The sequence below is a fragment of the Trematomus bernacchii genome, unplaced genomic scaffold (assembly GCF_902827165.1).
Source record: "Trematomus bernacchii unplaced genomic scaffold, fTreBer1.1, whole genome shotgun sequence".
In the NCBI taxonomy this organism is placed as follows: domain Eukaryota; kingdom Metazoa; phylum Chordata; class Actinopteri; order Perciformes; family Nototheniidae; genus Trematomus; species Trematomus bernacchii.
In genome coordinates, this window is record NW_022987714.1 from 15,178,388 (window position 1) to 15,197,509 (window position 19,122).

General features: G+C 44.1%; 1 protein-coding gene across 4 annotated transcripts in view; it reads right to left on the minus strand.

Annotated features, from left to right (window-relative positions):
- The window catches only part of znf423 (zinc finger protein 423), a 157,426-nt gene that overhangs the window by 94,266 nt on the left and 44,038 nt on the right, over positions 1-19,122 (minus strand). For all 4 annotated transcript variants that reach the window (XM_034142006.1, XM_034142004.1, XM_034142005.1 and 1 more), the window contains exon 3: positions 17,701-17,901. In XM_034142006.1, coding sequence (XP_033997897.1) covers positions 17,701-17,901 — 201 coding nt within the window. The remainder of the gene's footprint in view (positions 1-17,700; positions 17,902-19,122) is intronic.

The window sequence follows — 19,122 nt, forward strand, 5'->3', positions numbered from 1 at the left end:
ATTAACACATCATAGGAGTGTCACACAGATGCCTATATTTATTGATTTATTTAATTATGAATTTTGAATGTCCATGTTTGTACTAGTGTTTTCCTTCTTAAAATGTTTTTGAAATATTTTGAGATTTGGTTGAGCAGGGTATACTTGTACTTTTTACTAGTCCTTTTATTAGAGATGTGTCTGTTGTTTGTGTTTGTGTTTAGAGTGTGTCAGGGTGGATCCCTTGTCTTTTTCTCTGCAAACTAAATCTACCTACGGGTACAAATAAATAACCTGAACCTGAACACATGGAGAAAGAGACACACATATGTCAGCTCAAGGTCCGTTAGAAAGGGAATAATCCCCGAGTATCAAGTTTAATGCGACGGGGAGGTTTCAAAACAAACGGTCCAGAAAAGAGGCTCCTGAGTGCATTAGAGACCACACACTGGCTGCAACAAAGAGCAGACGCACACACAGAAACAAAGGTGGATTTGGTGAGAGCAAAAAAAAAGAGATGTGTGTGTGGGAGGTGGGGGGTGAGGTGAGTGTGTGTGCGTGAGCTGGTGACATGAAACAGATCAAAGGGGGGGAGAGGTCGGCAGGGCAGAGAAGGAGAAAGACACAGAGAGAGGCCAGGGGTCCCGTAATTACAACCTACATCCGCCAAGCTGAGCCACGTGTGACTCGTGTGTGTGTGTGTGTGTGTGTGTGTGTGTGTGTGTGTGTGTGTGTGTGTGTGTGTGTGTGTGTGTGTGTGTGGCAGTCCAAGCATGGCTGAGGAATGGAGTGTTTTGAGGCGAAATTGGTCTCTTCCACACACACACACACACACACACACACACACACACTTTCTTCTTTCCACTGTGACTGCCCAACAGGAAAAAAACAAAAGCAACACACACAAACACACATATTTACAATAACAGAAAAACATACAGTACACGCACCCAAATATGTTTGCATAACTTGCATAGAGTAAAAATATATTAAAAGTATTAAAGCTAAAAGTCATGATGAAGGGAGTCATAAAAAGCCATACAGACGGTATAAATCACACACACACACACACAGTGGGACTTGATGGGTGCAGATCAATAGAGACCACTAACTGGTAGGTCTCCGCAGCAGAAAAGCAGATTGCCCTGGGACCCAAACTATGCAGCCTCACACTGACTTCAAACGCATGAACACACACATAGCTGTAGACACACACACACACACACACACACACACACACACACACACACACACACACACATCACACACACACACACACACACACACACACACACACACACACACACACCACACACACACACACACACACAACACACACACACACACACACACACACACACACACACACACACACACACACACACACACACACACACACACACACACACACACACACACACTACACCACACACACACACACACCACACACACACACACCACACACACACACACACACACAACACACACACACACAAGGCCAGGCGAACTCTGTCTCTGCATTTCAGACACTACCAGTGTAATAGAGCAGTGCGAGCAGAGAAATGGAAATGCCTCTTTGACTGACGGCGGTCCATTGTGCTTTCATGCCTTTAGAGGGGACCCCCTAGCATGAGCACGGCTAATCTCTTTCTCTTCCTCCCCTTCTGTTTGTCCCATGTATCCCTCCATCATTCTCCAATCTCTTTTTTTCTCTCCCTACACCTGCCACTACCACCCCCCATTTGGTCTCCCCTCTTCTTCCTCCTGTATACATCTTTCATTGTTCCGATTGTCGTTTGCTAGTCAAAGTATGATGAGGCTACCGAGAGGCAATCAGAGTCAAATATATATTCATATGTTCGATATTGGGGCCAAATAAAACTTCTAACTAGACTAACTGTTTTCTTTATTTTTCTACTAAGTATACAGTTTTAACAATATAATCAACCAACTTGTACAACCCAACCTGGTGTGGTGAAACAAAGCTTATCTTGACCTTGAGGTATGAATTGAACTCACTTTTTCTAAGCACTAGCTTATTTTTCAAAATGTTTCCAATGAGGAGAGAGTGCATGCCGTCACATGCTGCTGCCTCGATAAAAAGCACTTCACCCAGCATCTTTTTTTTCTGAACGTTTTGTAGTGTCCTAGTGCTTCAAATTGAAAAGAATTGGAGGATAACCTTGTTTCTGACTGCGTGTTTCAGATAGAAACTATCATTACAAAGCCTGTTTGAGCGGATCGGCCCGTGAACCCTGAATGTTGCTGCTCGTGTTGTACTTGTATCTCCTTACGTGGACCCTCCTCCTCGCTCTACGGCTGTCAGGTTGAGCGGTGAAGCTCATCCATACAGCAAGAATCTTCTGGTTTATGTCACACAACTATAAAGTAGTCCAAATAGATAGATAAAAGGCAAGGTCGTGATGAGTCCGTCTAATAAAAGCTGGGATAGGTTGTCAAGGTATCGTCATGAAAAAGGGCACTATGTGGACACAGGGTCTTAAGTGTTCTAACTAACTACCTAAGCATACTGTCAATCATCTTTTAAATCAATAACCTTTATTGTACATGACAGTGACAGTATTGTTCTGTTATTGGATGTGTACATTAAATTCATTTTCCTCACCACCTTCCATCTGTCAGTAATTCTCTCTATGACTCACTGCCCCCCCCCCCCCCGCATACACACCTGTATGACTTCCACCTGCAGCACATCCATCTCCAGAGCAAGCCCCTCCATCTCCCCCTCTTCCCCTCCTCTTTCTCTCCACCAAGCCTCCCCTCCCCCCCTGTTGCGGAGGAGCGCGCTAAGAGCACAGGCATGCCCCAAAATTAATTTAAACGGAGGAATTAAATTAAAAAGGGAAGCCTCGGGAGTTTTATTATGTACTAATGTTTGAACCGTTAACTTGGATTGTATTACTAAAATATGAATAATTAAGGACTGGCGGGGGCTATTACATCAAGAAAGAACGAGAAAAGCACGTCATTCCAGTGGAATGGATTTAATTATGAGTTACATTTAGGTGCGTCACATCTGCTTGTTTATGCTGTCTCAGACGAACGGAGTTAATTGCTAATGTTATCAGTTACACCAATGTTTTTCCTGCTGTGATGAGAAAATGGTCTTTTAAATCTTTACAGCCAGCCCTAATTGTGGATGTGGAGGACATATACCATGAAAATGAAAACAATACTGTTTTAATAATAATCACTAATGTTCTATACAGTTTAATGTAAATGTGAGTGTGAAGGTGAAGGTGAAGGCAGAGTGTTAATTCCACAGAAGCCTGTTTCCTCTGATCTTTTTATTAAACCAAAGTATTATACAAAGTGAGGGTCTGTCCTGGAATGTTGTGTGTCTTATGTCATTTGAATCCTTTTTGACTTACCAAGAAAATGGCTTCTTTTTTTTATATTGTATCAATATAAAGCAATATATCTGGGTTGTAGGATTTGGGACAGTGTTGCTTTCTGTCAAAGTGTTAAATCGCACTTCCTTACCTTGTTTATATGGAGGTTTACAGAAGTGTCATTGGAGGTGTCGGTTTTTTGGACTTTGAGCCTTGCGTTAAATAGACATCTGATATGAATAAGGAAATGGAGAATCAAAAGGTACCTGTGGGCATCCAAACCTTTTTAAGATAATGGGAAGGTAACATGGAGAAAACAATATCAAGCTTATTATTATTAGATAAAGTTGAACCTAATCTAATGTATTTATTAAACCAGTTAAAAGTTTTGTGACGATTTCAATAAGAACGGATCTCTAATTTACCCAAAGTACCTAGCAGATCCTGAGAATGCTTCGTAACCTATTCTCAAAGTAAGCCCCTATCGTTTAATACTTATTTTATTATCCTTTTTTGATGTTATCACAAATAACCCAAGACTCTTGGATCGATTGGTTTGAAACAGGAGGTGTCTATTGGTCATTGAAAGTGATGCAGTACAATTTGAGCAATTGTAAGTTGTTTTGGATGAAAACGTTGGTTAAACGAAATGTCACATATATTACACATTCCATCGGCCCCCACATATTATTACTCCTCACAGATTAACAGTCCCACAGCCCTATCTCTTTCCTGAACTTTTTCCCACACCGCATCTCTTCTATGAGATTCTCTATGTGTGTTTGTGTGTGTGTGTGTGTGTGTGTGTGTGTGTATATGTGTGTGTGAGTGTTGCACTGCAGAGTTATTAGTCTTCTCGTCGTGTCTCTGATGTGGAGCCCCCCTTATCAGCCAGCAAGCAGTCAGCCACCCGGCCCCCCTCTGCAGCTGTCACTGCACCCCCCCACAACACACACTATTCTCTGAGGACAAACTCCCCAACAAGCACACTAAATACTCAGAACATAGGCGAATACAAATCTCAGTACACAGGCACCACCAGTTCTTCACTCACTCACTCACACACACACTGACAATTTTATCTGCTCACTCGCAGGCCGCATGGTTTGGCAACCAACAAGGGGGGAAAATATCCACTCACCCTATCACCCAAAACCCCCAAATGCTCTCTACCCATTCCCCCAGCAAAAGAAGCCATAGCACCAACTCTATCCCAGGAACAGAGAGGGGAACACAGGAGGGTGGCAGCCCCACGTAGCAGTGCCTCTTCCTGGGGGAGTTCATTACCCAAGCGGGACGCTCCCTCCGGCCACCAGCCAGCAGCACGGAGGTAAAGCAAGGCCTCAGTCTGCCCCAAGCCCCCACACACACTGTTCAGTATTCATTCCAATCTAGCTGCTCTAATTGGAATTGAAATTAGAGAAAAAGGTCAGAACATTGAGAAATTGAGAAATTGGCTACATGAAAAACAGTAAGAGATGACATCCGATGACTTGATGGGTTAACAGTAGTAGTAGTAGCAGTAGTGCATTCAGGACGTATATTTGTAGGCCGACCCAGAATTTTTGTCGCAAAAATCGACAAAGAGCAATGGGATTTTTCCATTGGATTTCGTAAAATTGCAGAAAACACGTTTTGTGGCAAACTTACGTTTACAACACGTTTGGTTTAGCGGGATGATCTCCACATTATAAAAGCACTTTTATGATTGTAAAAGCATAAATGCAATTGGCAGAAGTAAAAAGCTAACGTTATAAGGCTATAAAGTGACATTTTGGTCATATGACTTCACATCACCACTGCTAAGCTGAAGGTGGATTTGTAGGACCCCACCACTTTATTGCAGCGACCCAGGCTGGCAATCACAAGCGCACAAGTTTCCCTCCCCCTTCTTCTTTCCTTCTCTTCATTGTTGTTGTTTGTGTTGTTTTCGTTGTTTATTTGAGCGCTTGCTCCCCAGCAGGCCTCGCTCCTGACTTATTTAGCAGTGTGTTTTCTATCGTATTTGAAAAATGCAGAGCAGATTGGTTAATATTTCAAGGCATCCCACTTGCACGGGTGAGAGAGAGAGTGAGGGAGAGGGAGAGACAGACCGGAGGAGAGGAAAGGAGGGAATACGAGGGAGGAATTCTCTTGTTCCTTAACCCCAATTCTCGCATTCATGCTGGGAGCAGCAGCACGCATGAACACACACGCGCACATGCATTCCCTCAGATAACACACTGAGGAAAATACATACAAAATGTTTGCTAACAAATACTGTACAGATAGTGTTCACACACATGCCTGCAACCATGTATACTGAAAATAAATATACATAAAAAAAACTAGCTTTCTGGTATGAACATACCGTGTTGGCCATATTCTTCAATCCAAGCAACTATTGGTATCATCATATATCCTGGTTTGGCATTAGTCATCATATCATATATCAATGTAAATAGACAAAACAATAAATACTTCATCATGACATAAAATACATTTGAGAATCTAAAAATATCGTCTCTACAACACACATACTCATTTCTATGTCGCTGCTTACTACTAAACTGCTTCTCGTCTCACAGCAGTGCCCCCACATGTCTTATTGATACACATGCCAAACTCACTCGAGAAATATGCAAGCACATGATCATTTACCAACAAAAAAAAACACACACACACAAACACACACTCGACAATAGCCCTCCCCTGTGACTTCCCAGAGTGCAGTGAATTCCAATCAGGCAGTAAGCAGGACAGCTATTCCTAGGGACAAAGGACAGGGAGAGGAGTGAGGAGGGGTGGAAGGAGAGATGGAGAGGAGAGGGAGGGGGGAAGGGAGGGGGGGAAACAAAGGGTTCGAGTAGCACCCAGGGGAGAAGGCCCAGAGCAGCTGACGTCTGTGTGTGTGTGTGTGTGTGTGTGTGTGTGTGTGTGTGTGTGTGTGTGTGTGTGTGTGTGTGTGTGTGTGTGTGTGTGTGTGTGTGTGTGTGTGTGTGTGTGTGTGTGTGAGAGAGAGAGGCTGGCAGAGTTGGTCTTGCTGTCCCCCCTGGGGATCTCTTGAGGCGGGGAGAGAGCAGAGCAGGGCCCCCAGCCCCCCACGTAACCAGGGGCCGAGACGGAAAAAAACAGCCGCTCAATCGCTGGACATAACACTCAGTAAGTCAGTTAAAAGTCAGTTATTAGATATGGCAAGGCAAGAAAGCGTATTTATTGAGGAAACACTAGGAGTTCATAGGTTTTGAAATACCCACATTTGAACTTGAGTCGCCCTGCGTGGGTCAACATAAACCCTCTATCCCTTGCCTTCACTTCTATATATACTGTATATTGCTCCTCTCTGTGTGCTTCTCACCCCTCTTCCCTGCATTTCCACTCCCTCTGACTCACTCCCTTGATCCTCTTCTCCACTCTGCTTCGTCCTTCCCTCCACCCTCCCCTCCCCCTCTCCCTGGAGTTGTGCTTTTCTCTGACATTTGGCTGGACAAAGACGAGTCACACCTGAGCGCTGGGTTAAACTATTATAGGCCCTCTCCCTGTGGTACACTGCCCTTTGCCACCGCTGTCTGTGACTGAAACTGTGTGTACTTTGTGTGTGTGTGCGTGTGTGTGTGCGTGCATTGATAGGCCTGTGCACCTGGGTGTGTCTTAGTATTAAACTTAGAATGTATGTTTTTGTTGGTAAATTCAACATGCTTACAGTAGAATGAATAAGAGTCACAGAAGCAGGGTTGAGGTCATTAAAAACAACAAAGAAGAAGTCAGAAATGCAATTAATACTATAGTTTTGGGTCATAGCACTTGATGGACAGGTGTTAGAAGTCAGTATATAAGGGAGTCTGGGCTGTCATCCTGATATGACAAAGCAACAGCGGTAGTCTGGATCTGTAGACTTCTATCAGTACATCGACATCAACTGAGCAAAAAGAAAAATGTATTATCTTTACATAGGAGTGACAAAAAGTTGTTTCTTTGCTGTGGCTCAATCTCAAAGAAATTGTCTTTAAAAAGAAGGTTTTTCTCCCTAAATAATGGCAAATAGTTTGGTGACGATTGTGTAAGAATAAACTGTAGCTTGATTACAAAATAAAAGTATGCAGGGTGGATGCAGCAAAAAAGTAAACATCAGAAAATACCTGTTTCAATTGATGTCGTACAATCAATCTAATAAGTATCATACAGGAAGTTATGATGATGGGTATAGGGAATGATTCACTCCCAGTGTGTACAGTGCAAAATTGTACACTGCAGTACATTGTTCCTTTTTAAAGTACAGACTAAAAGTGAAGTATAAAACAAATGTAAAGAATCAAACTGGGTGTGGGAGACGGAGGGGGGGAATGGTAGAAAGAAAGAGTGGAAAAACAGAGGGAGGGAGACAAACAGGGGCTGCTTTGGGGCCGCCGGTCGCCAAGGTGTGTGTGTGGTGTGTGTGTGTGTGTGTGGTGTGTGTGTGTGTGTGTGTGTGTGTGTGTGTGTGTGTGTGTGTGTGTGTCTTGGGAGGGCACAGTGGGGGAGTTTGGGGGCATGGAGGAAGGGATCAGAGCTTTGGGGCCAGCTCCACAGGGAACAGAGGAGATGGGAGAGAATGGAGGGAGGGTGTGGGGGAAGGGAGACAGAGGGTGAAAGGAAGGGATGTGGTCAGTTTTGAGTTTGAGAACTCAGCAGGGAGGGAGGGAGGACGGGAGGGAAAGAGGGACGACATTATGGTCTGTATGAAGAAAGATTTCATATGAAGAGGAGAGGAAGCAGGGCTTATGGTAAGAGGGGGATGAGAAGGAGGGAGGAAAGTAGGAAGTGGACAAAGAATGGTAGAAGATCTGCAGAAAGGGGAGAGAGGGGAGGTGTATCAAATGGAGGGAGGTCGCACGTTCCACTTGGGAAGAGAGAAAGAAGAAGCAGAGAGGTAGAGACAGGGAGGGAGAAGAAAAGTCCCAGGTGTCAGCAGGAGGGGGGAGAAAAAAGAAAAGGAAAGGGTTCTGGGGGTCCTGCTTGTTGGCAGGGGTGCAGGAATCTAAGGGAATGGCCTGTTCCTCATTATAAAGAATCACCCCCCCCCCCCGCTCCATATACACTGAGGAGGCCCCCACATGGCCCCATGACAACTCTATCCTGACCCGTCCACACATGCACTGATGGAGACATAAACCCACACACACATATATAGAATAGAACAGGAGCACACACACACCCACACTGTACATGTATGTTCAAGCACACCAACAAGGCCACATTTCCAAAACAGCAACACAAACACACCAAGCCACAACATTAGGGATCAAGCATTTCTAAAAAACACAGTCATGGGGTTGTGGTCCAGAAGGTTTTGATGTGCAATGAAAATAAATCAATGACATGTACCTGTGTTTGTTTACTGGACAAAACCCCTTCACACATTGACAGGTGTAGTGGAAATAGTAGCCATTTTGGACCATGAAACACTTTACTTAATACAAATGATGGTAATGCATGGATATATAAAGTGCACTGGATACAGCGCTGGTTACGGGTGAAGCTGAAATAGCCTGACTGTTGAGAACAAAAATAGCGAGATCTTCTCTGGATCTCCATTGCATCTTTTCTGGATCTTCCTGGAACTTTTTTTAATCTTCCTTGATCTTCCCGGAACCTTCCTGGATCTTTCCTGGATCTTCCATGGATCTTTTTCTGGATCTTCCATGGATCTTCCATGGATCTTCCCTGGATCTTCCCTGGATCTTCCCTGGATCTTCCCTGGATCTTCCGCCAATCTTCCACGTCCATGTGGGGCAAAGAGCATGAGCACTTCCGTTTTCTTCATACTTGATTGCATAAAACTTGTAGTCCCTAATGACTTAAATAAGGGCTCAAGTCTCCATCCTGGCAAGTCACAGACTGACATGGAAGTGTATTACCACCGTTTGGCCACTAGAAACATTTGGTGATCTCCCGACTCACTTACTGGGGGCTTGATGGAATGACACCATTGAAGACAATCAATTCCATAAGGTAGAGGTATGTGCTCTGGTGAGGAGTTTTGAAGAGCATGCTTCAGACTGAGGATATTGCTTCTTGAGAGCATACAACCATGTGACGTAAACCCTTCTGGGGTCACTGTATTGATCTATGTTACACTCTTGCAATGTTATGTATCATGAAATGAGGTTAATCATTTGAGATAACCTCCTAATTCCATGTTTTTTTGATATCTTGTGTCAACACGTCGAGCAGCTTGATGCTGAAAATCTGTTCTGGAGGGACGTCATTAATCACAGTCCCTCAACTTGTGTGTTTGTTTATCCAACAGATAACCAGTTGGTTGCCTCTGACAATGTTGCTGACAAGATGCTCAAATAAACACCCGGAGGAGAAAAAAGCCTGTGAACTCCACGAGGCAGAGCATTTGACAAGTTGATCAAAGTGAGAAATGTCTCGCATTTTATAAAAAGGTGGCTAGGAAGAGTGCTGGGTCTGAAAGAACGCCAACGAAAAGCCTGTCAGACTTCAAGGAGGGTATCACAGTTATTCTGACGTTGATACTGCAATTAGCCAGGATAAACAAATATTAGCAACTGTAAACATTTTCTAATTTGACATGTCAGCTGTGTCATTACGTGCATCAGGAAACATAACTTTGGCCAGATAAGGTTGGGCACTGATTGGTTTGAGAACGTTCAAGGGTTAGGATTCATTAAGACATGATACATCTACAAAAAAATAATTCTAAAGTGAAACCAAACAGTATTTGACTGAGAAAGTTTTGTCAAAACTCTTTACACCCACACATAAGGATAAGCGTCACTTGTGTTTAATCGGGGAAATGTAATGTCCAGTCATGACGGAAACAGTCAGAGTGCAACGTCTAAATCTGAAATCTAAACAGTCGGACTCAGGAGATCAAACTATTTTATTTATTTATTCAAAGATATGTAAATGTATATTTCTATAATCTGACTGTGTAAATATTTGATCAATAAAAACACACACACACACACATTGACACGCAGAAAGAAGCTGTAAACCCTTTGGCTGCAGAATTCTAATGAATGTTTGCAGACAGAAGCACTCGTCTCTGTCTTATGCAGCGAGAAAAATCACACACTGTACCGGACTATAGATTTTTTTTATACATGCACACACAAATATTTACTCTTTGGAAGATCTGCAGGCAGGCACACAAGGACAGAGAGAGAGAGGGAGAGATGAGAGGGAAAGAAAAGGGGAAGAGGGAAGTTAAGTAAGTTATTTTCCTCTGAGCAAAGTAGGGCTGAATACAAGGGGGTTAGTGGGTGCCAACACACACACAACACACTTCTTGTGTCCTTTGGCACATTCTTCTCTTTCACTCTTGCATTAAGTACGAAAAAAGGGAAGAGAGTCAAATTAAGGGGAGAGGGAGGAGGCAGGAAAAAGAAGGGAAGAGAGAGGAGAAGAGAGAAAACGTCCCTGCAGAGTCTTTCTCCCTTCCTGGAGCGGGCGCGGGCCCCTGCAGCGCCGCCTGTGTCATTTCCAGTGGCAGTGAATACAGGTATTAATAAAAGCCCCATGGGGAAGAGCACACAATATAACCCTACATTTTCAGGCATTATGAAAGGACGCCCCCAGGGGTCCTCGGGCTCAAATTTCTGAGATGCAGGCATTGTAAAAAGACGCCCCCGGGGGAGGTCCCCGCAATAGAAATCTGCTGAATTCAAAGCATTTCCAGAGCCCTGGTGGGAGCCATTACTCCCATTGGAAGAGGGGAGAGGTTTTTTTTCACCCTCTCCTTCCAAACGCTTTTTCTGCCTTTTTTTTTTTTACCAAACATGTGTTGCTGACATGTTGACAGATTGCTCAGTGAGGTGTTTAGGTGCATGCACAAGGCACGTCTGCTGAGACACGAGCTCCCTCCCTCTTCTCCCCTCGCTCTCTCTCCCTTTCTGCCCCCCCCCCCCTCCTTCCAGTTCCCAAGTTCCATCCCTCCCTCCGACTGCAAACCTCTCAGCGCGCCCAAAATTGCTCCCATCCATATTTCATAAAGGAGAAAGTAGGCTGAAAGAGAGGGAGAGAGTTTAGGCAAGATGGAGAGAGAAAGAGGTGAGGGGGGGGGGAGAGAGGCCGACGGGGGGGGAAAAAAGGAAGATAAAGAGAGACAAAGCGGGATCAAGGGAGGGGAACGGGAAGAGGAGAGGACAGATAAAGAGAAATAGAGCGGTGTAGGGAGTGGGAGAACTCTGCGGTGAAAAATGAACCCTGTGATGAAAAATGACTTCACAACAACCCTTCTCCGTCTCACCCCCTCCGTGCCATCCCTCCCCTCTCCCTCTCTGCATGTTGTATCCCCCCTCTTCTTCTTCTACTTCTCTCCTCTCTCCCACCCAACCCCCCCCCCCTCTCCTCTGGTGCCGGGCTCCTGCCTCTCGCCTGGAAAACCTGAGCGGCAGCCAGCTGTGTCTGTGTGCGCGCTGTGCACTTGTATGTATGCCAAGGGCTTAGCACAGGAATCTTCGGGCCACCCCCGGGTACAGAGACACAGAGGGAAGGCGGGGGGGGGGGGTTTGGGTATGGGGGGGGGGGGGGTGCACATGGTGATGAAAAGTGCAAGAGGGAGGGAGAGGGGAAAACAGACAGGAGCTAAGAGGATGAAAGCCAATGAGAGAAATAATAAGGAGTGACCATGAAGGAAACTACTACGATATTTATTTCTCAACTGCCTACTGACACACACTCACACACACAAGGCAAGGGAGCAGGGGGGCCATCTGTAATTTTGTTTCAGATTACACCCCTCTAACCTCCCTCTCTTGGTAGAAAGTGATCTGTGGTTTTAACTAAGAGTCTTGGCCTCACAGGACTCAGCTGCTATCCTGACGACAGACATGGCGAGGTGGTGTGTGTGTGTGTTACTCTGTGCTCGAGAGGGTGTCCCTCTGCATGTGTGTGTGTATATGTGACAAGCGGGTTGCCGACAGACGGTAATAGCTTAGCAGTGGGGAGATGTCCCGCGGGAGGCAAACCAGTCACCCAAGGGCCCCTGCACTAACAGACGCGCTCTCACTCCATGTTTTTCTCCTCTTCCCTTTCCCCAGCGTCTTTCTACCTCCATATTCCTCCCTTCACCTGTCTTCTCATCATGTCCCTAGTTACTCTTTTTCAATCCTATTTTTCCTCCCTCCATTCTTCCCCCTGCCTCCCGCAAGCCTGGGGTCTCCCTGGAAGTCTGCCACCCCCGCTGAGAGAGGAAGGAAAGAGAATGAGACGAGAGTGCAGCTGTATGTGCGTCCAATTAACGGAGACCTCACAAATTACCTTCGGAGGAGGAGGCACAGTAATCGGGCACACACACACACACACACACACCACATCACAGCACCAACACACACAACACACACACACACACACACACACACATCACGTACACACACACATCCTACACCACACTACACATCACACACAACTACACACACATCACAACACACACACCTACACACACCCACACACCACAACACACACACACACACTATCACACACCACTACACACACACACACACACACACACACACAAACACACACACAATCACCACACACACATCACTACATCTCAACACACACAAACACACAACCACACAACACACACACACACAACACACACACACACACACACACACACACACACACACACACACACACACACACACACACACACACACACACACACACACACACTCGCCATCTAAGAATCGTCTAGCTGGGTTAATGACTCACTATTTGTCAATGACAGCGGCAGTTTCCGCCCCCCTGCCTTGACTGACAGCTCCCTCGTTTACTCGCCGCCTACCTTCTCATCACTTCCACCTCAACCTTTTTTGAACAATCTTTCGCCTTTTGGTCTCCATCTCACTCACACCTTGCCTGAGATCACTGTTTACATGTGCAGCTTTTAAGTATATGTAAAGTAAATAGACAATGGCTGCAAGAAAACAGGGTCCTCAAACCAGGGAATGAGTTAGCAGTTTTAACACTTCTGGTTCCATCGTCTTAAAGTCAATGTTTTTTTGGACAAGGTTTTGGTAAGATTCCTAAAATAGGGTATTTGGTTAACACAAGATTTTCACATTTTGCTCTAGGACACAAAATACATCAAACCCCGTGCATAAATGTCCAAAGCTTCTCTGTAAAAACAACAGTTTCCGCATGTGCCGACACAGCGAACATTAGAGAAGGTGGAGTGAAGTTATGCGACCGTGATGTAGTTTGTTTTTTAGCATTGTCTTAGCTTTTTACTTCGGGCGATTGCATTTACGCTTCAAAAACCAAAAAAAACTGTTTAAATATGTGAAGATTAGCCTGTTGAACAAACATGTAAGCATCATAAAGATGTGTTAGCCACAGATCTTTTCTGCAATCCAATGGAATTCCAATTACTTCTGTCGAGGGAGTCCTTGCAATGCTAACTTTTGGAACGGCCTAAAAAAAGACGTCTTCATTCCACCACTATAGGAGTGTTAAAACAGTGTGTGAGTCTTTAAAGGTCTATACACTTCGTAATTGACCCAACCTTGGAATGTGGTGGTTGGTAAGATGGCTTGGGATTCCCTCATGGGATGTGTGTGTGTGTGTGTTCATGTGGCAGAGCAGAGAATGTTCTCCATTTGAACCCTTGGAGGGGTTTTTTTCCCGCTCCTCCTCTCCTCAGGGAGCCTCTGCTCCACATTCTGACTCCTACTGAGACCCATCGACGCTCCGCCGACTCACTCTTGCTCAGTCTTTTTGCACATACTGTACACACACACAGGATGAAGACCAACATGTACTAAAAGTTGCACACACACCACAAATATAGCTATTACACTATATACACTGAGAAAGTAAGTTGACAGGGTCTCTAAAACATGTTGAATAAATCAAACACGATAAGGCTCTTGTACAATGGAGGGCTGCAGTTTAACATACTAGAGCACTAGATATTGAATAAATTCAGCATAAACACATGGTAGCCTACCATTACAATTACTATTGACAATACCGTGTGTTACTACATACAGTAGTATGTACATGTACATATAATTACATGGTTCATCGAGACTGCTGTGTCAGTTAAATCAGTTTACACACATACACCCACGCATACAATGGGTATTTTATCCACAATTTAAAAACAGAGCTGTCACACCGGCTTAAAGCTATAGTGGAACAGAATAACAATGCTATTGTAATCCACACACACACACACACACAACACACACAACACACACACACCACCACACACACACACACACACACACCACACACACACACACACACACACACACACACACACACACACACACACACACACACACACACACACACACACACACACACACACACACCCACACACACACACACACACACCACACACACACACACACACACACACACACACACACACACAGCACACACACACACACCACACACACACACACACACACACACAACACACACACACACACACACACACACACACACACACACACACACACACCACATCTTTTCAGCCATTCTCTTTTGGCATTACATTAACCAGATGTGAGGGGTCTGTGGGTATGTGCGTGTTGGAGTGGGTGTACACATATTTATGTGTCATTGATCTGCGCCACAGTGTGTGTGTGAGAGTGTGTTTGTCCAATTTCCACTCAAATTAATGGTGCCTCTTTATAGGCCTTCTGCTAGAGTGGCACTGAATTACTTGGTGCTTCACTCTCGCACCTGGGACCCATTCCATGTTATAGCCACAGCTAGCTGCTAACTTGGGACCCATTTGCTACAACAGTATAGTTAGCATTACAGATACCAGTGTTTTTTTCTGCAGAGAATTCATCGCTTACTAATATGGTGGTTCTCAAGCCATATTATGTACATCAGAGATAGCTGACAGTGGACAACACGTCGAAGTGAAACTTTGGCACGGAGTACTGAAAGGTTAAAAGTTCATGTTGTATTGCATGAAAATGTATTTGTGTCAAGTAAGAGAACTTTGTTCACATGTAAAAACCTCATCCTATTGAAGTTCATGTAACATATTCACTGTTTTGTCTGTCTGAAAATAAGATTAAGACGTGTTTTTCTGTCTTATGATATTTGTTATCACATGTTTTGCTGTCATGACGTTTAGTAAATTCATTAAGACATCTGTTAGCACAAAAATAAACTTTGGACATCAACAATGGGAGTATTTACCGACACATTTTATACTGTCGAACAAAATGTGAAAATCCTATAAATATGCATCAAGGACATACCTTATTTCAGGATTCCAACCAAAAACAGGTAAAAAACATTGACTTCTAGACAAAGGAACCCAGAAGTGCTAAAATGCTAACTCATTTCCAGGTTCAAAGACTCATTTCTGCACCACTGTATTGGGAAATTAAACTAAGTTGCCTACAATCTGTGTTCAAATGAGTATTGTCCAAGCAATGTGTTTGTGAATGGGAACAATTTAGATTTAAACTTCTTGTATTATATGTATTTTGGTCATAATACATCATAGCTAGCTTACTACATCTGGCAACCAAGATGGCTGATTTTTTTTAAATTGTTGTTAAGGGACTTGCTCAGGGACAAATACCATCAAACTACAAAAGGCATGAACACATTAACTCTCATGCAGATCCAACGTGGCGTGTGTTTATCCCCAGCAGGCTCTGTGTGTGTGTGTGTGTGTGTGTGTGTGTGTGTGTGTGTGTGTGTGGTGTGTGTGTGTGTGTGTGTGTGTGTGTGTGTGTGTGTGTGTGTGTGTGTGTGTGTGTGTGTGTGTGTGTGTGTGTGTGTGTGTGTGTGTGTGTGTGTTGCCCTCATACTAAACCGGCTCCCAGGGGTTCAAACAGAGAACTTAAAAGGATTCTTTAGTCCATGTGTTTTAATTTAGCCTTCTCCTCAATAATAACCAGAAAGCTGTGGTCCCACTTACTTCATACACACATATACATCAGACCAACACATATATGAACGTACACAAATCCCTGCCTGCAAGTGCACACACATCCCGCTGAGCTGGGGGATTACTCTGCAATCTCAACCAGTCGTTCTCCAGGGGAAAACATGTTTTATAATTTCATTTCATTTCTTTCTTCTGTGTTCCCTCTCACCCTTCCTCCCTACTTTCCTCCCTCCCTCCCTCCCTCCCTCCCTCTGCGTTCTCACTCAGCAACATGTAGCCATCCCTAGACTCCTGTTCTGAAATCACAGGCCACATCCCGCGCTCTGACAGCAGCCCTGCACTTTTGGTGGTGAGATTCTCTCTGAATGTGTGTGTGCGGGTGTGTCTGTGTGTGTCTGGGAGAGATGGAACAAAATACTAAGAACACATTTGAAAAGCTTAAATGTGTTCCTCATTTTTGAAAATATAAGTATGGTAGGTTACATCATGGCGTACTTATTTACTTACTGAGTGTATGATTTGACTACACGGCCAAGGTTAACCAGGCTCAAGTGGAACAAAACTAAAGGTCTAAATCTGAAAGAAGAGAAACACACAGGATCCCCCCGTGTTTAAGATGTATCCTGCATATCCAAGCATCCCTCACTCTGCTGGGATTGGGTGTCGAGCCAGCGGGTGAATTAGAGGTTGCTGAGGCAGGGGTCTCACCATCTACATTACACAGTCTCTGGAAACACTATCTTTAGCAGTTTCAACAAAGCCCTCCACCCCCCCTTCTCCTATTTCTTCATCCCCCATATCAAAGGTAAACACACACTTTCTCATATGCTAAGAGGCACACTGCCTTGCAGTAGCGAGAAAGTGTGAATGTGTGTGTGAAGGTGTGTGCGCGCATGTGTGTGTTGGCTTGCTAAGCAAGCATTTGGATGAATCTGTAGGAACCAGATTCCCCCACCGCGTTCCTTCCAGCCCCTTCATTAATTACACGGGTACCAATAACAGCTTTTGTGTGTGTGTGTGTGTCCGTGTGTGGGGGGGGGGTATTCCATGCCTGTTACTTTAACGGCATTTTTTGTTTACATTTCACTAACTACGTGCAGCGTAACTTACCACCAAACATAACATCCCTTAAGTACCATCTTTCAATTATTTGGTGCAGTTGGATGTAAGTGACGTTTTCATTTATTTTTTAGTAAGTTTTCTGAAAGTTCTGAAAATGACCACAACAAAACGAAAACGTGATTTTTGTAAAATGCCAACTGCTAAAGGTGAAACTGCCAGACAAATATGATTTTCTTCTTCTCAAGTTTTATTTCCTTTTAACTTTGTAAAATAAAATGTAAAAATATAATAGAGTAATAATATTTAAGTGTGTGATATGTGTCATCGAACTGCAATAACGTTGGACATTTAGCTGCTGTGGTTTTGTGGGAAACATCAGAAACTGTGACCACAGATTATATAAACACAGTACATATATCACAACAGCCACATTTACAAGCTTACCGGCTGGGCAGTGGTTGGTTCTGTGTTCAGTGAGCTCAGCCAGACAGTCAAAGTCATGCTGACAGTTGTCACAGGTGAAGATGTTCTCGTCATCGAGGTCATCGTCGTGATCGCGGTCATCGTGCTCCTCATGTTCTCCATCCTCAGCGCCCGGCCCATGACCTTCTTTGAGATCTGCCTCTCTGTCGGACGCTGGGACTTCTGGGGAAACACACACAACGGTATGAGCATGGGTTCAGAAGCGTACGCATGCTTGTTGTTTGTTACCAGCTCAGATCTCATTGACATCTTCACTGTCCTCTATATATACTATGACTTTGTTTCTTATCGTTTGCGCTTCCATTTTGGGGTTTGACATGCTTTTACTGGTCTCTGTACCTGCTTTATTTGAATAATGACATGTGAAACTCGACTTAATTGTGATGTGTGGAACATTGCCCCAGTGTGTGAAGGAGTGTGTGTGAACGTGTGTGTCCTGGATTAGCAGACAGGGAGAGTGTGAGAGGGGACCAGTGGAAGGCTGTGTCGGCCCAATCCTCACTGCTCCATTGTGTCTCCATTTTCACACCTTATTATCACATTATAAACGCTGAGGATCCAAAAGGACTGACACTGAAGACACTGGCTTTAGAAGAGATGAGAGGAGAGGAGGGGAGAGGATGGTAGAAAAAGTGTGCTCTCTGCTCCTTTACAGATGTCACTAGCTTCTGTCTCAAATTATTGAACCTCAGAGCAACATCCACAGAATAAATTGGGTTATTAGACAGCTTAGTTGAAAACAGACCGCTGCTAAGGAGAACAGACTGTTGCCAAGGACATTCAAAGCTAGTCATATCGATCCGCAGAAAGAAGTCCGGTCTATTGAGTTTTCCGTTACCTTCTCCATCTGAAAACCACATGGATTATTTTACTTATATTAGCTTTAACATATTTGGACAGCGGCAGTACCCTGATCACCATGTCGGTGTGTTTTTTGTCAATAATTGCATTTATTTTAGCGGTTTTACAAGTTCTCAAAGCGCTTTACATTACATATTACTTAAAGTGCACCTATCATGCTATTTTTAGGCAATAGCATAGGTCTCAGATATATAAAAAAAATATAAAAAACATGTCTATGAAGTGTTTTGCTCAAAATACCAAACAGATCACCCATTCTAGCCATGCCTCATATATCCCTCTATTTCATTTCCTGTTTCAAAAGTGCTGATTTGGGGTATAAAGGTTGAAAAACAAAAGGAATTGATTAAAAAAAAAAAAGGAGAGGGCTGAGCTCATGCGGGAGATTCTACCGGGAGATTCTACCGGCAGATTCTGCCGTGGTGAAACGCCATATCATGGATTATCAAGGATTATTTCTGAAACAGTATGGAGCTCAAACGCTTTCTCTCTTGCCGGTTATACCACAAGGTGAGTTCCTTT